Source organism: Salvia splendens, chromosome 8 (genome assembly GCF_004379255.2).
Source record: "Salvia splendens isolate huo1 chromosome 8, SspV2, whole genome shotgun sequence".
Taxonomy (NCBI): Eukaryota; Viridiplantae; Streptophyta; class Magnoliopsida; order Lamiales; family Lamiaceae; genus Salvia; species Salvia splendens.
Genome location: NC_056039.1, coordinates 2,350,347 through 2,369,727, shown reverse-complemented (window position 1 = coordinate 2,369,727; position 19,381 = coordinate 2,350,347). Strand labels below are relative to the sequence as shown.

General features: G+C 34.3%; 2 protein-coding genes across 3 annotated transcripts; one reads left to right on the top strand and one right to left on the bottom strand.

Moving 5' to 3' along the window:
• Window positions 1-1,064: 1,064 nt before the first annotated feature.
• Window positions 1,065-4,132, top strand: LOC121745568 (serine carboxypeptidase-like 51). Its single transcript, XM_042139525.1, has 13 exons — window positions 1,065-1,521; window positions 1,632-1,726; window positions 1,804-1,911; window positions 2,004-2,244; window positions 2,346-2,389; window positions 2,469-2,536; window positions 2,614-2,719; window positions 2,794-2,993; window positions 3,080-3,149; window positions 3,224-3,274; window positions 3,341-3,393; window positions 3,482-3,614; window positions 3,885-4,132. Exons 1-13 carry the CDS (start codon window positions 1,395-1,397, stop codon window positions 3,957-3,959), a joined length of 1,371 nt encoding a protein of 456 aa, XP_041995459.1. The 5' UTR covers window positions 1,065-1,394; the 3' UTR covers window positions 3,960-4,132.
• Window positions 4,133-5,160: 1,028 nt separating this feature from the next.
• LOC121744471 (syndetin-like) lies at window positions 5,161-17,889 on the bottom strand. 2 transcript variants are annotated; one of them, XM_042138013.1, is made up of 25 exons: window positions 17,438-17,889; window positions 16,576-16,740; window positions 15,975-16,049; window positions 15,500-15,578; window positions 14,818-14,882; window positions 14,428-14,517; window positions 13,617-13,706; window positions 13,389-13,475; window positions 12,805-12,888; window positions 11,999-12,118; window positions 11,014-11,045; window positions 10,746-10,878; window positions 10,088-10,633; window positions 8,990-9,519; window positions 8,840-8,903; window positions 8,608-8,698; window positions 8,306-8,478; window positions 7,742-7,867; window positions 7,425-7,495; window positions 6,959-7,021; window positions 6,271-6,343; window positions 6,030-6,149; window positions 5,874-5,951; window positions 5,740-5,790; window positions 5,161-5,652 (listed from the first exon to the last, which is right to left on the bottom strand). In XM_042138013.1, the coding sequence occupies exons 1-25, from the start codon at window positions 17,675-17,677 to the stop codon at window positions 5,551-5,553; spliced, it is 3,348 nt and encodes a 1,115-aa protein (XP_041993947.1). In that variant the 5' UTR covers window positions 17,678-17,889; the 3' UTR covers window positions 5,161-5,550. The 2 variants fall into 2 exon arrangements, with proteins under 2 accessions (XP_041993947.1, XP_041993948.1); XM_042138014.1 differs by lacking the exons at window positions 16,576-16,740; window positions 17,438-17,889 and having other exon boundaries at window positions 15,500-15,605; window positions 15,975-16,560.
• Window positions 17,890-19,381: the final 1,492 nt, after the last annotated feature.

Below are 19,381 nucleotides of genomic sequence, written 5' to 3'. Positions count from 1 at the left end.
TATTTATGGCATAATTGAAAATTAAATACTTACTAAAAAAAGTGGGGATCACAAAGCATTTTTATTTGTTTACGAAACAAGAATACTATTCAAATTGAGCCCAAAATCTTTTCATTGAAGTCTACAATATGCTTAAGTTAAAACTTAAATCCATAATCATACACTACAATATGAAAAGTGTATCTGCACACTCAAGATCTTATTCGAGCAACCTAATTAATCCACATTTACTCATTTACATATCAATATAAGTAATATATTAACGCATTTCTGAAAATATAAAATTTTGATTTTCTGTCTCACTAATAAGATATTTAGAATTTTGTTTACATCCAAAAGTCCAAGAGATCAATGGAAAAACCCAGGCTCAAGCCACCACATAATTGGTTAATTGGAAAAATCGAAAAAAATAAAATAATGCTACTACTCAGAATAGATTACTAAAGTAGTATAGTAAAATACATTTACAGCATTTACGCGATTTATAGTAATAAAAACTGTTAACTAACATTCAGAAATTCAAGATATTTAATTTTGGCCAAGTTTGGGAATTAGTAGTATTTTTTTTATCTTTACCACAATGATTAAAGATGTCAATGTAAATAGAACTTCACTTTTTTTAGCAGCTAAGTGTGACTACAATGTTATAGCTTTTGCTAATATTTAAAATTAATGTCACATACTAAAAGACTAAGATAGTAATTATTCCTTGTGATCTCCAAAAAAAATCTACTTTGTGGAATATCCACGTTGATATTTAATTGTATACGATATATATATAATGATACTCTCAATATATGCGTACATATACCAATAATTAATTATGCCAGCCAGATTGCATGTGCATCAATGCATATATCTCGATGAAATTCTGCATTCTGTTAATTATATAAAATTGCAATATAAAACAAATTAAAGCATGAATATAGTAACATGTCTTCCTCCTTCCAATTTCCATAATTTTCCCCTTCTTTTTATTCAGAATAATATTAATAGATCAAATTTATATGTACACACACTTAATCAAAAAATACTACATACAATTAAAGGTCCCATTTTCCCCACAATTAATCACTGCTCATTTGTTAGTTTTGGAATTCATTGATGACTACAAAAAAAGCTGAGCAGATCTGCAGAATAAACTCTTACTTGATTGACTGATAAGTTTGGATATTTCATCTGTAAAGTCAAACTTTCTGAATTCTTTTTATTTAGGATTTCTCTTCTTTTTTTTTCATTTTCAGTGAAAGAGAATTAAAATAAAATTAAAAGTCAGTTGGAGTCGGAGACAAGAAGTGAGAGGTCACCACCAATGGCAGTCCTTTGTTTCACAATATAAGTCCCACAGTTTCACCTCCACATTTCTGCAAGAATCCCACTTCTTTTTATTACAAATGGGGAAGTCCCATGTTGTTTTCTCTCTTCTTCTTTCACTCCTTTTCTTGCTTCAAGGATCTTCAGTCAGAGCTGTAAGAACAGATGATGGCTCAGAATCATGGGGCTATGTTGAAGTCAGGCCCAGTAAGAACAAATGATGGAACAAAAATCAAAATGCATTCTTTTCCTTTCCCCTTTTCTCTGTTTATCAATTCTCATTTTATTTTCTGATTATCTCTCTCTGTAATAAACAGAAGCCCATATGTTTTGGTGGTATTACAGAAGTCCACAAAGAACTGAAGATCCAAACAAGCCTTGGCCAATCATTCTCTGGCTTCAGGGTGGACCTGTGAGTCTTTTTTGATTGGTTGTAAATTTAAAATGAAATTCCTTTTTACTGAAATATTGATTGGTTGTGCTGATTAGGGTGCTTCTGGGGTTGGGATTGGGAATTTTGAGGAGATTGGGCCTTTGGACTCATATTTGAAGCCAAGAAATTCAACATGGTTGAAGAAAGCTGATCTTCTATTTGTGGTGAGAAATGAGAATGTTATTCATTATCCATATATCACAATCTTGATTCTTGAAAATGTATTTTGAGATTTGGGGTTTGACTCTTTGTGTAGGATAATCCAGTTGGGACAGGATACAGTTTTGTGGAGGATCTTGATTTGTTGGTGAAAACTGATTATGAAGCAGCTGATGATCTAACCACACTTTTAATTGAGATTTTCAATAGAAATCAGACTCTCCAAAAAAGCCCTCTTTACATTGTGGCTGAATCTTATGGAGGAAAGTATGCTGTCACTCTTGGATTAACTGCTCTCAAAGCAATCGAAGCTGGGAAACTGAAGCTCAAACTTGGAGGTAACTGCAAATGTGAAAATCCCCCAAAAAAGGGATAAAAATTGAATCTTGAATTGTACTAATATTCTTGAGTTGAAGAATTTTTTTATTCTGTTTCATAGGAATTGCATTGGGGGATACCTGGATTTCACCAGAAGATTTTGTGGTGTGTCTTGTTTGTTTGATTCTTGATTCTTGCAACATGTGACAGCTAAGGCATGTGTGAATTTCACATGATTATGCAGTTTTCATGGGGCCCCCTTTTGAAAGATGTTTCAAGGCTGGACAATAATGGCTTGAAGAAATCAAACAGGTATAGCTTTTCATGATTTTGGTAAGACATTTCTAGCACCTTTTGATGACTAATATGTGAAAAAAAAACAACGCCAGTTTAGCTGAGCAAATAAAGCAAGAACTTGAGACAGGCAAGTTTGTTGAGGCAACAGAATCATGGAGTGATCTTGAAAGTGTGATAAGTTCCTGCAGCAATTCAGTGGTAAAACAAAACACAGACTTAAAAAACATTGGTAGTGTTCGACTAAGATTGATTCGGTTAATGCTGATTTTCAGGATTTCTACAATTTCTTGCTGGATTCTGGGATGGACCCTGTGTCCTTATCAGCCTCTGTGCTGTCGCAGCAGATCTCTATCAGGCGATACTCGAGGTATCTGAATTCGTTGAGGCGGGATACACCGGATGGGGATGGGGATATCGATACACTAATGAATGGTGTGATCAAGAAGAAGCTCAAGATACCTAAAAGTGTTGTGTGAGTTGATTTTTTTTCTTACCATGAGTTTTGTTGTTGTTTAAGAGATAGTTGAGTTTCTCAATTGTGGTGATGGTTTGTGATAGATGGGGAGGCCAATCAGATTCTGTTTTTTCAGCTTTGGAAGGAGATTTCATGAAACCTAGGATTGATGAGGTAGGTAGAAGTACATAGTGTGGTGATGATGTTGTTATTTTTTTTGTTAAATGTTTTGATTTTGTGTTTTGTAGGTGGATCAACTTCTTGCTAAAGGAGTCAATCTAACTATTTATAGTGGTCAAGTGAGTGATTTGAATCATTTTTGGAATAGATTTTTGTGTAAAATTTATAAACTTGTGTTTTTGTAGCTTGATGTCATTTGCTCCACCAAGGGAACTGAAGCATGGGTTGAAAAGCTCAAGTAAGAATATTATTATTGCCTCAAGTATATAATAGAGTAATATTTATTGATTGTTTAGTAGTAGTAATTGATTCACATTATTTATTAGGTGGGGTGGGCTCAAAACTTTCTTGAGCATGGAGAGAACACCATTGTATTGTGGGAAACAGAAAATAACAAAGGGTTTCACCAGATCCTACAAAAATTTGCATTTCTATTGGATTCTTGGAGCTGGCCATTTTGTAAGTAAACTCACTCTATTTATTGCTACATATAGTAATGAAAATTATAGTATGATAATCAAATAGTGCACATGACATAATGAAATCCACCGACAGTCCCAAGACTACAAGCATGTCACGTCATGTCCTTGTCCAAATATTCACTCAAACACCACTTGACTTGTTTTTAATTATAATAAATGTGTGCTTGGTCCAAATCAACGATGTCTATATTTTTTTTACTTTAGTTATAAGTATCTATGATTTAATTTATTTTTGGTTTGATTTCAGGTACCTGTTGATCAGCCTTGTGTAGCATTGAGCATGATAAGCAGCGTAACACAATCTCCCGACGTTTCGAAATAAATGGTCCTACTATTGATTCTTAATACATAATTGAAAGCCTCATTCAAGAATTGGTAGAAAATGATGAGATAGGAAATAAATAATTTTTTAAAATAAATCCCATTTGTAATTGCAAATATTTTGTTTGTATTCTGTGATTTTTTCAGCAATTGTGAGAATTTATTTTGACTTAATTTTACGTCTACACTAGTACTCCATTTAACAAAAGAGTAATTGCGGAATTATGTTTGAAAATCAGCTGAACAAGTATAAAATGACAAAAAATATATAAGTGGATATTGTCATAGTATTAATTAATAGTGTGTGGTGTAAATGACAAAAAATAACACTATCAGTGATTATTGACTTATTGTCATATGCTCATAAATAGTATGCACTCTATGTGAAAGCAAAGATATCAATAATAAACGGGTCTAGTCATATACTCATAAGTAGTATGTACTCTATGTGAAAGCAAAAATATCGATAATAAACGGGTCTACTTCAAAAGGCAATGAGATTCGGCAAAAATATAAATTTGGGTATTTAAAGAATAAATAATGAATTAGTTTATAGGATTAATTTTATTTTGTCAAAAAGGTTTGATTCAAGATTTTCCATTTTCTGCAAATAAATATGTAGAACTTTTCTGTTAATTCACTATACTTTCTCTTTAATAAACAAATGCAGAAATCCCATTTGTTTTTGTCTTCTTGTTTCTGTACTGTTTTTTTTGTCCACTATTACATGGCAGATTATTGTTAGCAAAGATTTTCCCTTCACTATATTTAAATCAATTATTTGTTCCTATTATTCTTCATTCCCATCTCCTTTTTTAATGCATTTTATATGAGCAGAATCCCACAGAACTGAAGATGAAAAGGCTGATCTCTTATTTGTCGTCATTAAATCAAGATTATTACAATTTGATTCTGGTGTGTGTGTAATATATTGATGGAACTACTTATTATCCAGTTCTTGATTCTTGCAACATGTGAATATTTCTTGGTTCTGACAAGATTTGTGTAGATATATCATGTGGTCCTCTCCTACAACAAGTTTATAGGCTAGATGATCAAGGCTTCAAGAATCCAAAGAGATTTTGGATTTTGAGTTTCTTCATGTTTTAGGATTGACAATTATGTTGTTTAGTGATAGAGCAACAGCTTGATTCTGGCTAAGTTTGAGCAAGCAACTTAGTGTTATGGAGTGATCTTGAAGGTTTTGAGGAAGCAATTTACTACTGAAATTTTCCTAGAAAATAAATTACTAAATATACACAAAATAACTGTATTTATACAATTACAAACACGTTTAAATCACTAAACACAACCTCCTTAAATCTCGAGCCCAAAAGCAACGGCGCAAGATTGTTGGACAAGGGAGTACTAAAATACACAGGCATAAAACAAAATGATGGGATCCGTACAGCTCTTAATCCAAAATATACAAAAACTTATCCTTGGCAGGGGAGAATATATATTACACATATACAACCTCTATTGGATCCTATAAAAATTGTGTTTATGTATGTATAAATACGAAAATTGGTGAAAAATGATCGCAAAATTTTCAAGGCTCAAAAAAGCAATACATCAACGAAAACATAACATCATTCTATCTTCTCTAAGATCTCTAACCTGGTTTTTCTTTTCCAGCCCTTCATTGTCGCGACGAGGTTGATAAGCCCCACTATTTGACTCTTGCTATATTCCTGCACAATCAGCAGCGCATTTGAATCCATCAGAGGTATTCAGTTAGAGCGATACTGTTAACGGGGATTTAATTAATGATTTTATACCGGATGAGCACGCGACCAGTGGACATATTCGGTTTCTGGAAGGTAGTACGCCTGTGGATGACGTGACAATGGCTAAGTTGTTGGAAACACAACAAAGATATATTTATATCTGGAGTATAAATAAAATTGTCTACCTTGATGAAAGTTTCCACTATATGCAATTTTGGCTGTACATCGATTGTGACAAAATGCTTTAGGCCATTTATTAGAACCTGAAAAGGGAGAGGTCCTGATCAAATAAGGAGAACAAAAAGCAAATCGTATCATGTAAGTGGGAAGTAAAATGGTACCTGGAGATCGAGCGACATGAGTGCTCGTCCTTCATCAGTACACCTCTTCACCCTAGATAGGCCTTCGATCAGAGTTTCAGCAACATTTTCAAGTCCATATTCTAAGAGGAGATCTTGAACCTAGATTGATGTTGGTGTATATATAGAAGCTATATCGATGAGTTTTCATATCCACATAGATACGAGAAATATACTAGATGATTTTAGGCAGCAGTAATGAATATTTAAATCCACTCATTACCTCTTGCCTGATACCCCCATGAGCAATCCTTGTTTTGTAGTGCTTGAATTCCCCCAGTAATAAGTCAACGTACCTAATAACATGAGATATATCAATTATATAATCACCCACAATGAATATAGTACCTATCGAGAGATGAAGACTGTCGAAGATTTAGCTGAATTTCACAAAAGCTTTACAATGTATTATAGCACTGCATTAGCAGAGATACCTAACATGATCAACAATTAGAAATGCGCCACCCATTTCCAGCTATTGCTTCAGTAATTAGTTTATCACTGTTCTTTGAAAGCAACTGCCTGATGCTGAGGCCATTCATATTCCGTTCTTAATCCTGCCTGATGCTGAGGCCATTCATATTCCGTTCTTAATCCTGTCTTACTTCTTTATTTAAATTGGTTCATCATATTATCACCAAATATATCAGGACTTTCTGGTAAACTTTGGAAGCTCTGTTAATATTTTTGATATGCAATCCAATAAATTCTTGAATCTTTACAACCATGCACTTCTCATAATCACATAATTCACCCCTCCTCAGGTTTACATTTACCTTTCTTTTCATATGACTATTTTATCAGTACATAATGAATGTTGTAACCCATAATTTCTTATTCCATCAAAGTAACTGATGTTGATGGATACAGCACGGAACGTTAAAGATATCACTTGCTTTGAGAAAACGTACCCATTATGCTCCATACCAAGCTCTTTCACCTCCCATTTAGCATTGGCAATGCGATCAGCATACCTGCTCAAAGTCAAACCATCATCCAATAAATACCACTACTAAAAGGCGCCTCTATAATTGAGGAAACATATCCTACACAAGATATTTAACTGGAAACAGCACCGCCAAAGCAAGTCATTATATTTTTCATTTCAGAAAGGCAATAATCACTATTCCAGAGCAAACAATGCTGCATTGGTATTCTAAAAACTAAATGGATCTTCTAATACTTTTTTTCAACTAAAACGATAATAAGAAACATAAGACAAAGATCTTGAGATGAGGAATGTGATAACAGAGATGTTTGATGTTTTATAAGATGCAAAAAAATTCATTGATCATCTTAAGGATATCTCACAATCAATGTTAAAATAATTTATATATTACAAGCATAAGCATAAAGCACTGCCTTTTCTTGTCTCACCCATTGATGTGCAGTAGCGATTTTGCCGTTGTCCTATGAATAAGCTGAGTAAGATCAGGCACAGCATCAACCTGGAAAAGGTGGATTAGTTAACACACTGCATACAACATTTTTTTGGGTAGGAAACTAAAGCTATAGAGAAGCTAATTATATTATCATTTTCGGAAGAAGGTAGTTTGATAATGATGATAGAAACAACTAGTGAAAGATAAGGACACAAGGAGTAAGAAACCAAACCATCAGATTGTGAAATAAATACATGTCATCGAGTACCTAATGGAGCCAAATATTACCCGTAATAATCATGCAAAACATACCATGTGAAAATAGAAGTCCTCCACTAGTGCTGCATATTTGCGTGGAAGCATTGATTGCAAATGCGTTTTGGATCTATGCAATAATTGAGCAACAAGAGATATAGTGTCAGCCCCAGAACATCTTTCCTGCAGCATTATGTCAATGTAATTACTTACATATTAGTCAAAAATACAACTCCAACTAAAAGTACTTTTACAGTAAAACCATGTGTCTATGTAAGGACAAACGGGATCTTTTATCACAGTAGTTTACTGATCACAAGATCAGTATACGGTCATAACCATCATGTGGAGGTAATGTTTGAACAAGATTACAGTTGAGCGGATAAACATGGGACAAAACCCATATATCAATATACTGGTTAGCATCTCCTCTTAGTATGGTTAAGGTTCAAGATATTGCTGGAATGGAGCATGACTGATGTAAGATGATAAGATTATAGTAAATGCTTTGTCTTCACTAGAAGTCTAGAACAATTTAAGAAGAAATATAAGAGACTTGTTACCCTCCTAGATTAGTAAAATAAACACCAGAAACATGAGATCACTACATAGGCATAATACCTTCAGTCCGAAAGACGTATGATTCACGTGACTGGGAGGACTCGTAGGGGTAACATCCATGTGTGTGAATGGACTTGAAGAAGTTGGGGATGATGAAGATGTTGATACTGGTTGATGTTTTATCCACTGGTCACACTCTTGTGAAATTCTTGCTATTGCAGTCTTTACCTTGTCTGAGGAAAATAACAGTGAAATTGTTTAGTAGATGGCACCTATTGCAAACATGCGGAAATTCTGTCCTGTTTGGAAGATAATCATAATATGATTTGCTTAGATATATCAAGAGGAAATTAAAAACTTACGAGGAATGCCTTTTCCACTAGCTGGAGCATTATGCTCACAGAATGTCTCAAACACAAAGTAGAAAAATATCTCAAACAATTGGCAAATTCCCTGTGAAACATAATGAAAGACAATTACTAGAAAAGTACAAGACAAGAACCAGGTTACAAAACATTGACAAATGCACATCAATATATATAGGCAGCTAAAACCAATTTGCTGACATAAGCAACCATCAGCAGATGAGCCTACCTTATAAAAGTCAACATTGACAATCTCTAATTTCTGCATCAACCGTGCATATTTGTCCATCGATCTGATTCAGAAACAGCAATAGAGCTCAATACTTATATGGAAATTATAGCATTTTATAGACAAATAATTAAAGAACTTAAAGCTCGCCTCAGGACACTAAGGGAGGATCCTGTTTGTGCCATTGAATCTTCATTGTTCCCACTTAAAGAGTTATGCCTTGAATGACCGCGTTTGGAAATACGACTCGGAAGCTGACTATCTTCGTCAATAAAATCTGCATGAAGATCCTCATTTTCTTCTTCTGGAGTAGTCCCGTTGACATGGTTCGTGTCTACTTCAGAGGACGATTTAGTTTGCCTGGGTATCTTATTAGTATTTCCAGATCCTTGTGTGGCCAAACCATTGGACTGGAAGGAGTCGAAATGCTCCTCAGAACTGCCGATCACTTTTGGTAAAAACAGCTTACCATTTTCAAGCCAATATGAAAATCCACCCTTCTTCGACCCACTAGCTAGTCCAACTGATTTACTGTCATGTAGTAATTGTGCACGGGGAGAACTGACAGATGAAACAAGGAGAGCTGCTCCATCACCAACCAATCCTGGAAAACTAACCACTTGAATCGTGTCTGGTGGCAAAATCTGCCAATTTTCCCTCTCCATCACCATTTTTAAGGCCTGCAAAGCAAATAATGATGAATGATCTCAATCTCACAATACAAGAAATTTTGTCCATCCTATATTTCCTTTTAATTTCAAAATACACATGATGAAAGGCAACTTCAAGCATATATTCCACATTCATATCAAAATAGCATGAATCCAGTACAAATGATCAAAGCTAAAACAATGTAAAAGATATATTCCAACTAATTTACAACTCCACTCAGTATCTTATGAAGGAAGATAATTTATGCTCTCACTGGAAAGGCAACTTCAAGCATCTGCAATAACAAAGTATAAATTGCTAGGGTAATGATGAGATGCAATACATGGGCACAAAGTTTTCTTTTAGTAGGTAGTGTAGTTTTGACCTTTCTGTTTTTGTTCTATAAAGCAATCCTGTGTCTTTGCAACTTTCACATGTTTGCACTGATGATGAATATAGATTTTGCATAAATGCTTCTAACCATATACATTTAGTTAGTCACAACATGATGTGGCGAGATGAAAGATCCAAAGAAACATAGAAGCATGGTATGTATTCCTGCGCATGATATGCTCTCAGTCATAGAGTTGGACTTACGTAAATATTCTGACGATGGAATGCAGCAAAATAACCTTCACAAATGGATTTAACCTTCTGGCGAAACTCAATAGCCTCAGTTCCACAAAAAGCTTCCCCAGCCAAAATGAATATACTTAGATCTTCATAGTTTCTCAAAAATTGATGAATGCTGGTAGAAGAAACTGCTGGAGAAGAAAGCAAAACCGATATACGGCTTGTTGTAAGCTGCCAAAGGTTCCTACATCCCCTTTGTAAGGCGAGTGAAACAAACGTCAAGGCATCTTTTCGCAGCAAGAACCATGGGGACCCACTACTTGATGCTGCACTTCCATCATCTCTTCCCTCATCAGTTGGATGATCTCCGAGTATAGGACCATGAGTTTGTTCAGCATCTGTTACAGACGTCAAACTCACTTCTGCTGAGGAGGAACGAGATCCTCTCTGAACAGATGCAGTGACTGAGCCTTCTTCTGCCAGAGAAGAAGAAATTTCTTTGGCAGTATCCTCAGAGACCCCAGATAGAATACCATGTTGATTACCACTAGGGTTATGGCAGGATGGCACCTGTCAGAAAGAATAATGCATTTCAAAAAAGTACAATGTTTCATTAACACTTTCAGTTGCATTCAAATAATATCAAATATTATGACAATATAGTTGGAGAGTGATAACTCACTTTGTCTTCGAGTTTGAAGTTAGTAATTACATAGTACGAACACATCAGCTTAAATAGAACAGCTAGCATTGCTTGTAAACACTGCCTAAACTTGGACTCGGGTATTTGGGTGCACAAATCACTGTATGTTAGCCTGGGGAAATTTAAAACCAGACAAGAAAGGCACTATATTACATTTCATCTAAGCATAGAAAACTGAGGAAAATAAACCCCAAGACCAAAAAAATATCCTAACAACTTCAAAGTACAGGATAAGATTAACTCTCACCTAGTAATTTGGGTATTTGAATTTTCAAAGTCCTGCAATGCAAGATTTTAGTGTCAGCCGTATAAGAAATTATAATACTAAATGAAAGCATACAACTCAATTAATGCATTCGAGGGTGTTGAAAAGAAGGCTCCTATCAACTTAGTTTATAGCAAAGCTCAAATTTGATATAACGTGCTTCAAGCTCAAGCTAACTTAGTTTACTACACATAGCAGGAGTTGCAACCTATCTATCTTTTCTCTTCAGAATTATACACTTCATGAATTTAAACCAGTTCCTCTATATATTTAAGTACAAAGGATGAGCTATGTTTCAAAAAATTATGATTATATAAAATAATTATCATCAGAATTATATTAAAGTTTGTTAGGCATATATTTATTTTAGTAATTTTTTTTTTCTCCAATAAAATAAATAATAGTACTACCTCTGTCCACAAAAATCAGACAAATTGTAAATGGCACGGGTTTTAATGCGCAATTAGTAAAGTGAGAGAGAGAGAGAGAAGGAAAAGGTGGTAGAAGTAGTATTGGTGGATTGTGGTGTCCACATTATTAGTAGTGTTGGTAGTGTTTAAAACTTTCCATTTTTAGAATTGGTCTAATTTTGGTGGGCAGCCCAAAATGGAAAAATTAGTCGATTTTTTATGGACGGAGGCAGTATCAATTTAAATAGATTGTTTATTTTAAAAAAGAGAAGAGTTATCTAATTCCAAAAATAATTATAATTAAATGATTATTTTAACTAGTTTTTATAAATTAGTTGTTTTAGCCCAAAGGGCAGAGCCAACACATTGGTTTGCAAGGAATGGCCATTCCCTCAACTTTATGAAGGGTATTCCACTGGGAATGGCCATTCTTGATTCAAGACATATTGATTATAGAATGTGAATGAATATACCAACGATCATTTCATTCCAACATACCAGTTACCTCCATACTCAAATGATAAGCAATTAGATTCCCATGAAAATATTTTTCTTGCCTCTTGCAAAATGGTCTTCAAGGTTGAGTGACTTTCAGAGAGAACCTCCTGCATGAAGAAGCTCTGTATTTTTTCAGCTAGACCAGAAACATCACCAATTAAAGCATATGCATCAATCACCTGCAGAATTGAGAAAACAAAACAACTTTATTTTACCCCCAAGCATCAACTAAATGAACGTTTGTGCATAGCATGAACATGAGAATGACAGTGCACGTGATGATCAGGATACCAGACTTATTTGTCAGCTATATCATCAAATGTGCAAAGATTTAAGCAAATATTATTTCCAGAATTGTATCATTTTCATGGTAATAGCCACCACTTGACGTTTTAAAACAAACATCACCTTTCTACCAAAATTTAAGTGAGGGCATGGAGTGAGCTCTTCTATGTAAAACTTATTATCTTATTTTTGTACTATTTCTTATCATCCCAATATAGATGATTTGTCTTCATCAATCAATATAAGGCCAATAATGGTTATATTTAGTGTGCTCATATTCTCTTGGAAGATAAAAATTATGTATAATAATGAGGCACAAGGTAAAAGTAGAACAGAGTTGAATCTATAACATAATGAAATGAAAAAATGTGTGGAACAGATACAGATGATACACACACACACACACACACATATATAATATATATATATATTTCACATCAAATCAGATATTTTAAAATAAATAGTTATTCATATGTATTACTACAAATTTATAATCGTAATCGGTAATCTATAAACATGAGGGAGCAAGTAGGACTTTATGATTAGTTCTTCATATTATGTAAAGCAATCTGGAACTAACAGTGAGATAGCCATCCTCTTTGAAGTCCTGGCACACTTCTAATAGAATTGAATCCAACTTCTGAAGAGTCTTCCCCAACCAAACCTGCACCATATTAGCTATCTTGATCATCGTGCAATTAAATGAAGCCCAAGGACACATATTAATAACAACAATAACAATACAATAGTAATAATGCTTAATACTCCTCCGTCCCATAAAAATATGTGCACTTTCCATTTTCGTCCGTCCCACAAAAGTATGTGCATTCCATTTTTGGAAAGTTATATCAATTTAATAATGTAGGTCCCACTATCCACTAACTCTACTTTAACTACCATTCTCCCCCTCTATCTTACTTTACCATATCATTCTCCTCCTCTCTCTTACTTTACCAATTTTGTCTTAATTCCCGTGCCATCTCATCCGCCTATATTTTTACGGGACAGAGGGAGTATATTAAAAGAAAAGCATAACAATTATCACTTAGAAACTATAGAAGTAATCAAAGATAAACCTATATGTACAGATAAAGAGGAAGCACAAGCACCAATGGTGGATAAATAAAAAACACGTTTCTTTATGTATATGCATGTTCAGTTCACCTCAATATCAAGGCTCATCTCTTGCACAGCCGAAAGGTTAGATAAACTATCTAAAAGTTGTAAATACTCCGGCAGTATTTGGAAAGCCTGAGAATGAAAAGGTAAGCATTTAAGAGACAATATTTAAATTCATGCATACAAAGCAAAACCAACGGCAGAAGATGTTCAAAAGACATATAAAGATCTGAAAACATCCCTTTTCTATAATCGTTATGAAATAAAAAGCACCTTAGAGAAACTCCCTTCCTCAACACAAGTATCAAGAGCAACTTGCAAGTCCACAGCATGACGAAGCTCAGACAAGATGGGAAGCATGCCCTGCAAATTGCAATAACTATTACTCTGGTAGTAAAGTAATAACTTTAGAACAGTCAAAGCTAGTTCTGGGATTAATAAAATAATAAAAGCAATATATCCTTGTACTAACTTTACTTTCATTTAGAATCACAAACAGAATCAGCCCTTAGCACGTAATCAAAAGACATACAATAAGAATTACCCACCACAAAGAATTTGTAATAAATAGCATTTTTTAACTGCACTCAACGTTGAATATGCTGCCGAGGATTAAGAGATTAGTTAACAATTAAGAGATAAGGAGGATCATCTGATATTTTCTCTCCCCTATTGCCTTTCTAGCCCAAAAATATCTGAAGTGGAGTAAATCATGATAAAAATTTCAAATTTGTGACTAGAGTCATTTAAAAGTCAATGTTATTAAACTCAACAAAATAAGAGGGGTGAATTAGAAATTTATTGTGACGCTACTTTGATCAACAACTTTGGCTATATAAGCATTTCATGTTCAGCATCCTAGATAACCATTTACATCAATTAAACATTGTTTGGTTCATCCAGATGTAAAAAAACAATACTACTATAAGTGATTAACATGACATTCTTTCAAACATAATGTCATGTCAAACATAGATGTCCAGTCTAATGAAAAGTAATTTTTTATGCCATTAGAGAACATGGGAACCAAAAGAAGAAAAACAAATTGGAATAGTCAACCAAAACTTTCGGGTGAGCAGATTACCACTAGCACTTGCTTCTTCTTCGAACATTCTGTAACAATTAGATCCCTAGATACCTCATTCCTTGAAGAGGTAAGGTGTCTTCGCCCATTCTGCAATAAATACAAGAGGAAGCATGATGACAAAACCATCGTCTGTAGATCAATGTTTATTCAATAAATTTCCTAGAAACAGATTGTTCAATAATCAAAGTTTCAAATATGGAACTTTTAGGAAAGAACAGGCCTCCACTTGGTTCCGCATCTTAAAGAATTAAGTAGTTTAGCTCAGACAACCGTGTAGAAGTCTGAGTTTGGCAATACTAATCAGATCTACCAGCAAGTTCAAAGATTTACACTACTCTATCAAGCCCAATGGCTAGCAGTTAAATGGTAAAAAAGTCACCTGCTTACCATGCAAATAACATTTGCAATCTTCAAGTCCTTCTCCAACTCTCTGACTAGATTCATCCCATTTACTGAAACAAAGTACATTGCCAGAATGTAGGAATTCAAAATTTCTAGAATTTTCATATAAGAGAATACCATATGTTGTGCCAAAGTAAAAAATGCTGTGCAGCCAAATCAGTTAGCCACTAATTCTTCTAGAATCAAGGAGATGAGATTTGAAGGGCACACTACAAATAGGCAACACGCTTATGCAGCATAAGATATTAAGATGATCATGCAGGACAAGGTAATGGACTGGAAAGTGATAGCTAAGTCAACTCCAAGTGGAACAAAAACAACACTTGCAATAAAGAAGTTCATGGACATTTCTTTGATAAGTCAGTACTTACCTAACAGAGATCGATGCAAGTATACAATAGCTAAAGTTCCTTCATTAATCAACTATCCTAGAAGGATCCTTGTATGCCAACGATTATAAAGAGCTAAGAGAATCAAGTTACACCTTTTTGAGGAGTTTGATTGAAAGAGTATTAGAGTGATTCAAAATAATCTAGCAAGGTAGACTACTTCACATAGACTAAACAAATATTTCAGAAGGTGTGAAGCGCCTTATAGTTTCTTTATAAGAACTTTCCTACATTGCAGGAAACTTAAGGGGGCTCGAAGGAGAAATTAGGAAACTCACCCATTTGTTCATGATGTTCCATTACATGGCGTGACAAGTGCTCAGAAATTCTATCCAGTTGCGCTAATCGAAGAGCTGCCTATAAAAGAATGCAATGCAGAATGATCTGTAAATAATAGACCGATAAGATTTTATATTTTCGTTTAAAATAGAAGCATAATTATGAAACAAGCCCCATCCTCCGCAAACTTGCTAAAGGATCTGAGCAAAAGCTTGAGGAGAGGAGAGTACTCAATGGATCCATGTATAACATAACACAACAAGCAGCATATATAGATGAGACAAGAAAAGAGGACCTCTGGATAAATGCAGCGAAAACAAAGAAAAAATGGAAATTTACAAAGAAAAAGTTAATATCAGCAAGAAAATAAACAGGACCACAACAACAGGTCTTGATGTTACGTTAAACAAATCAAAGGTAACAGCATAGCATGCATGAATGGGGAGAAGAAATAAGTCTGATGAAGAATAAGACCTGCTCCTCGAAATATGCTGGTTCCTTTTCTTCCGAGGGGATTTGTTCTAAAATGTGTCTAACAGGATCAAACTCCTGAAAAACAATATATACCCTTAGCAGTTTCTAATTCTAGTTTGTAGATAAAATGCAAATAGATACAGCACAATAGCATCTACCAAAATAGTAGCATTAGAAATATAAATGTTAGCACTGTATTGAGTAGCAAAAGGAACATATTAGTAAGAAAAGCTAAGAGATGCACTTCCATTTCCGATGTTACATAACAATTTGGAAGACGCCACAATCATCTTCCAATAGCTTTCCTCTATGTATAGTATGCCATTGCATACTTGAGTGGTTAGATGGTTGACTGTGATTTTAAATTTAGTCACCTCCTACCATATTGACGAAGCCAAAGATTATTCTACCATAGAATGTAGTTCTAAGCCTCCCATTGCAATAAATAGTTAAATACTCATTGAAGTTGTTAATATTCACATATATGAAGAACTAAACTGCTTAAGGAGATAAATTTTGACCTCATTGTTTCTTCCAAACTTGTCTACTTATATATTGAGACACAAAAATCACTGATGACACTAAAGAAATAGAAAACAACCTCCTCGTAAAATTCCTTCTCAAGCTCATCTAGAGCTTGATCTTGAGGTCTGCTCCCATCTATGAAACTCAGTCCATCAGAGCTTGAAAAATTATGTATTTGATGTGGAGGTAGTCCAGCAAGAACACGGGCCACAGCTGCAGCTGCTGCTGCTCGTGCTGGAACCTGTGTTGCAAAACAGTTGCATTATAAAGTCAGTAACAACTCAGAAAATTTCAAAACAACCTGAATAAATACTAGTAAAGGACAAAAGGATATAGCTATTGAAATCTCAAATTCAGTTTCTTTAGTGTGATAACACTGCAGTATCATTTTTCCCTAACTTATAAATCATGGTGTTGCATTTTGAAGGCATCAAATCCATGTCAACATATTGGCTGGTGATATTGAACATTTTCAACATTATATAAAAAAGGAGAAATAACCCCAGCTATGACCAACTAAAAACAATCATATTGATTGCCTTATGATATAGATGGCCGAAATATCAGATATACAGTGAATTCCATACACTTGTTTAATCTGCAACTCTACTCATCTGTCTTGAACAATTTTAAGCTTCAAAAAAAGTGCATTCCTTGATCAACCAAAAAGCGCTTAATGAGACCATTAAACAAAATATAAAAGCACAAACATGACATAATGTTACCTATGAGATCGGACATTGAAAGAAACATGATTTACTAAATACCTCTCCAGTAACTCAACAAAAAAATAAGTGTTACCAAGTTTATAAACATCTCTTAGATCGAGTAACCTCAAACTCCACCGCATTCACAATGCAACACACATATTATCACGATACAATGTAGCAGCACCACAATTATTAGTCCAGCTGAGACAGCAGTGAAACTGGCAGTACCTCGGGACGATCGGAGGGGGGAGGGGGGAGGCCAATCGAGCGCGCGGAGCGAACTGAGCTGAAGATCTTCTCCCCGACTTTCGACAAGTCCATGCCGCCTGATTCTTGCGAGAAGAGCAGCGATCCTAGGAACAAATACCGCGACAATTCAAACCCTCCCTCGCCGAAATCACCGGCATTCAATAGCAGCAATGGACTGAGTGGAAACGGAAGTGTCGGTGGATTGTCGCCCGGCTGCATCTCAATCACGCCCCGCCGTGGACCGAATCGCGCCACCTCATTGCGGCCAGATCAGATCGGATTTCATGTAATCGCGCAATCAGTGTGTGTTGTGTGTGTGCGCAGAGAGAGAGAAAGGGGGGGGGGAATTAATGTTGCTGGCGATTGAATTTTGAGATTGGGTTTACTTTGGATTGATTGTGAAGACTTTTTTGTGCTGCGATGCAAGAATTTGGGCACTCACTATTTCTTCATTTAATCATCATTTTTATCAAAAAAAAATCTCTCTTAGCTACTTTAATTTATCCATCCCATTACAAGTTACACTAATAACTACATAAATACGAAAGAAATTTTATTTAACAAATAATAAATACGGAACCATTGTAGTCACCTAAATCACCCCATTATTTCTAATACTGAAAACTCGAGGGAATTAATTCAATTTTAAAGATTCAAACACGAATAATAGACGTCTAATATCACGTCACATGGATGTATAATATTTATGAGTACATTATAAAATTGATCCATGGAGAATTACTTGATAGCTTCTTCCTTCTGTATCTTTTCTTCTTAAGCTAGCTGCGTCACTAGCTTGTATTTGTAATTTGTAATCCAGTGGCGATCCAATAATTTTGGTAGGGGGCTACGATAAATAATTATACTGACTTAGAGATTCAGAATCGATCTTCTATCTTCTTTTTAATACTATGTCATAATTTTTCAATAAGGTACTTTATTATATATAAAAATGGATTATTTTTTAGTGTTATTACTTGAATAACTTCCACTATTTAAAATAAAAATTTTAAACTGTATAATATATTATTATTTATTTATTTAAGCTTTTGCAGGGAGTATTATTTTTAATGCCTAATCATCATTTGACTTATTTGAGGAAGGTTTGAATTATTTTCATAAAAGAATATGCATAAAAAACACAAAAGACATAAATATTAAATGATTTAGAAAATAATTAAAATCCTTTACAAAATAATTGAGAAAAGATATAAAGTAAATGTATTAAAAGGAATTAGAAGGTCATTTTTACAAATTAAATTCATTAGAAATTAAAAAATATTAAAAAGTTAAATATATTAAAAGGAATAAGCTTTATAATAAAGGAATTATACTATATTTTAAATTCAATATCACTAGTAAAAGCTAACATAAATTTTAATTAAAAAGGGCATGAAAATTGAAGAAGCGCCTCAAGAGAGGTTCAAACCCACGCCTAAAATCGGAAAAGGGAGCATTCTGCCGCTCGGCCACTAAGCCTATGTGTATTTTAAACGGATCATATATGGTATTAGCAAGAACATTTGGGGGTACAGTTGTGTCCCTTGTTCTATGCTGAATCCGCCACTATTGTAATCTTACCCCGATTAGTTTCAATGAAGAATTACCTCACCTTCGTCCGTGGATGTAGACTTACGTCGAACCACGTAAATCCTTTGTTCGTGTTTGATTCGCAATCTTCTCATCAATCACAAGCAAAAATAACAGATTATTCAACTTCCAATCAATTAATTAGGAAAACTTTAATTTTACCACTTAATTACACATCATTTAATTTTAATTCACAAAGTAACAATTATAATGAAATTACTTTCTTACCATTATTTATTCAAAAACAAATCCTTTGTCATATGCGTAAAAGAGTTGTTTTTGCATTATAGATTAGCAAAAGTTATTACCTCACGTAATTTACTATTGCTGATG

Excerpts from the sequence above, each read along its gene's own strand:
- LOC121745568 (XM_042139525.1), top strand. The coding sequence starts at position 1,395 with ATGGGGAAGTCCCATGTTGTTTTCTCTCTTCTTCTTTCACTCCTTTTC. Across the intron at positions 2,390-2,468 it reads TTTCACCAGAAGATTTTGTG|TTTTCATGGGGCCCCCTTTT; the intron begins GTGTGTCTTGTT and ends ATGATTATGCAG. Across the intron at positions 2,537-2,613 it reads GGCTTGAAGAAATCAAACAG|TTTAGCTGAGCAAATAAAGC; the intron begins GTATAGCTTTTC and ends AAACAACGCCAG.
- LOC121744471 (XM_042138013.1), bottom strand. The coding sequence starts at position 17,677 with ATGCAGCCGGGCGACAATCCACCGACACTTCCGTTTCCACTCAGTCCA. Across the intron at positions 11,046-11,998 it reads TGAAGACCATTTTGCAAGAG|GACTTTGAAAATTCAAATAC; the intron begins GCAAGAAAAATA and ends CTTGCATTGCAG. Across the intron at positions 8,904-8,989 it reads TCCTCCCTTAGTGTCCTGAG|ATCGATGGACAAATATGCAC; the intron begins GCGAGCTTTAAG and ends TTTCTGAATCAG.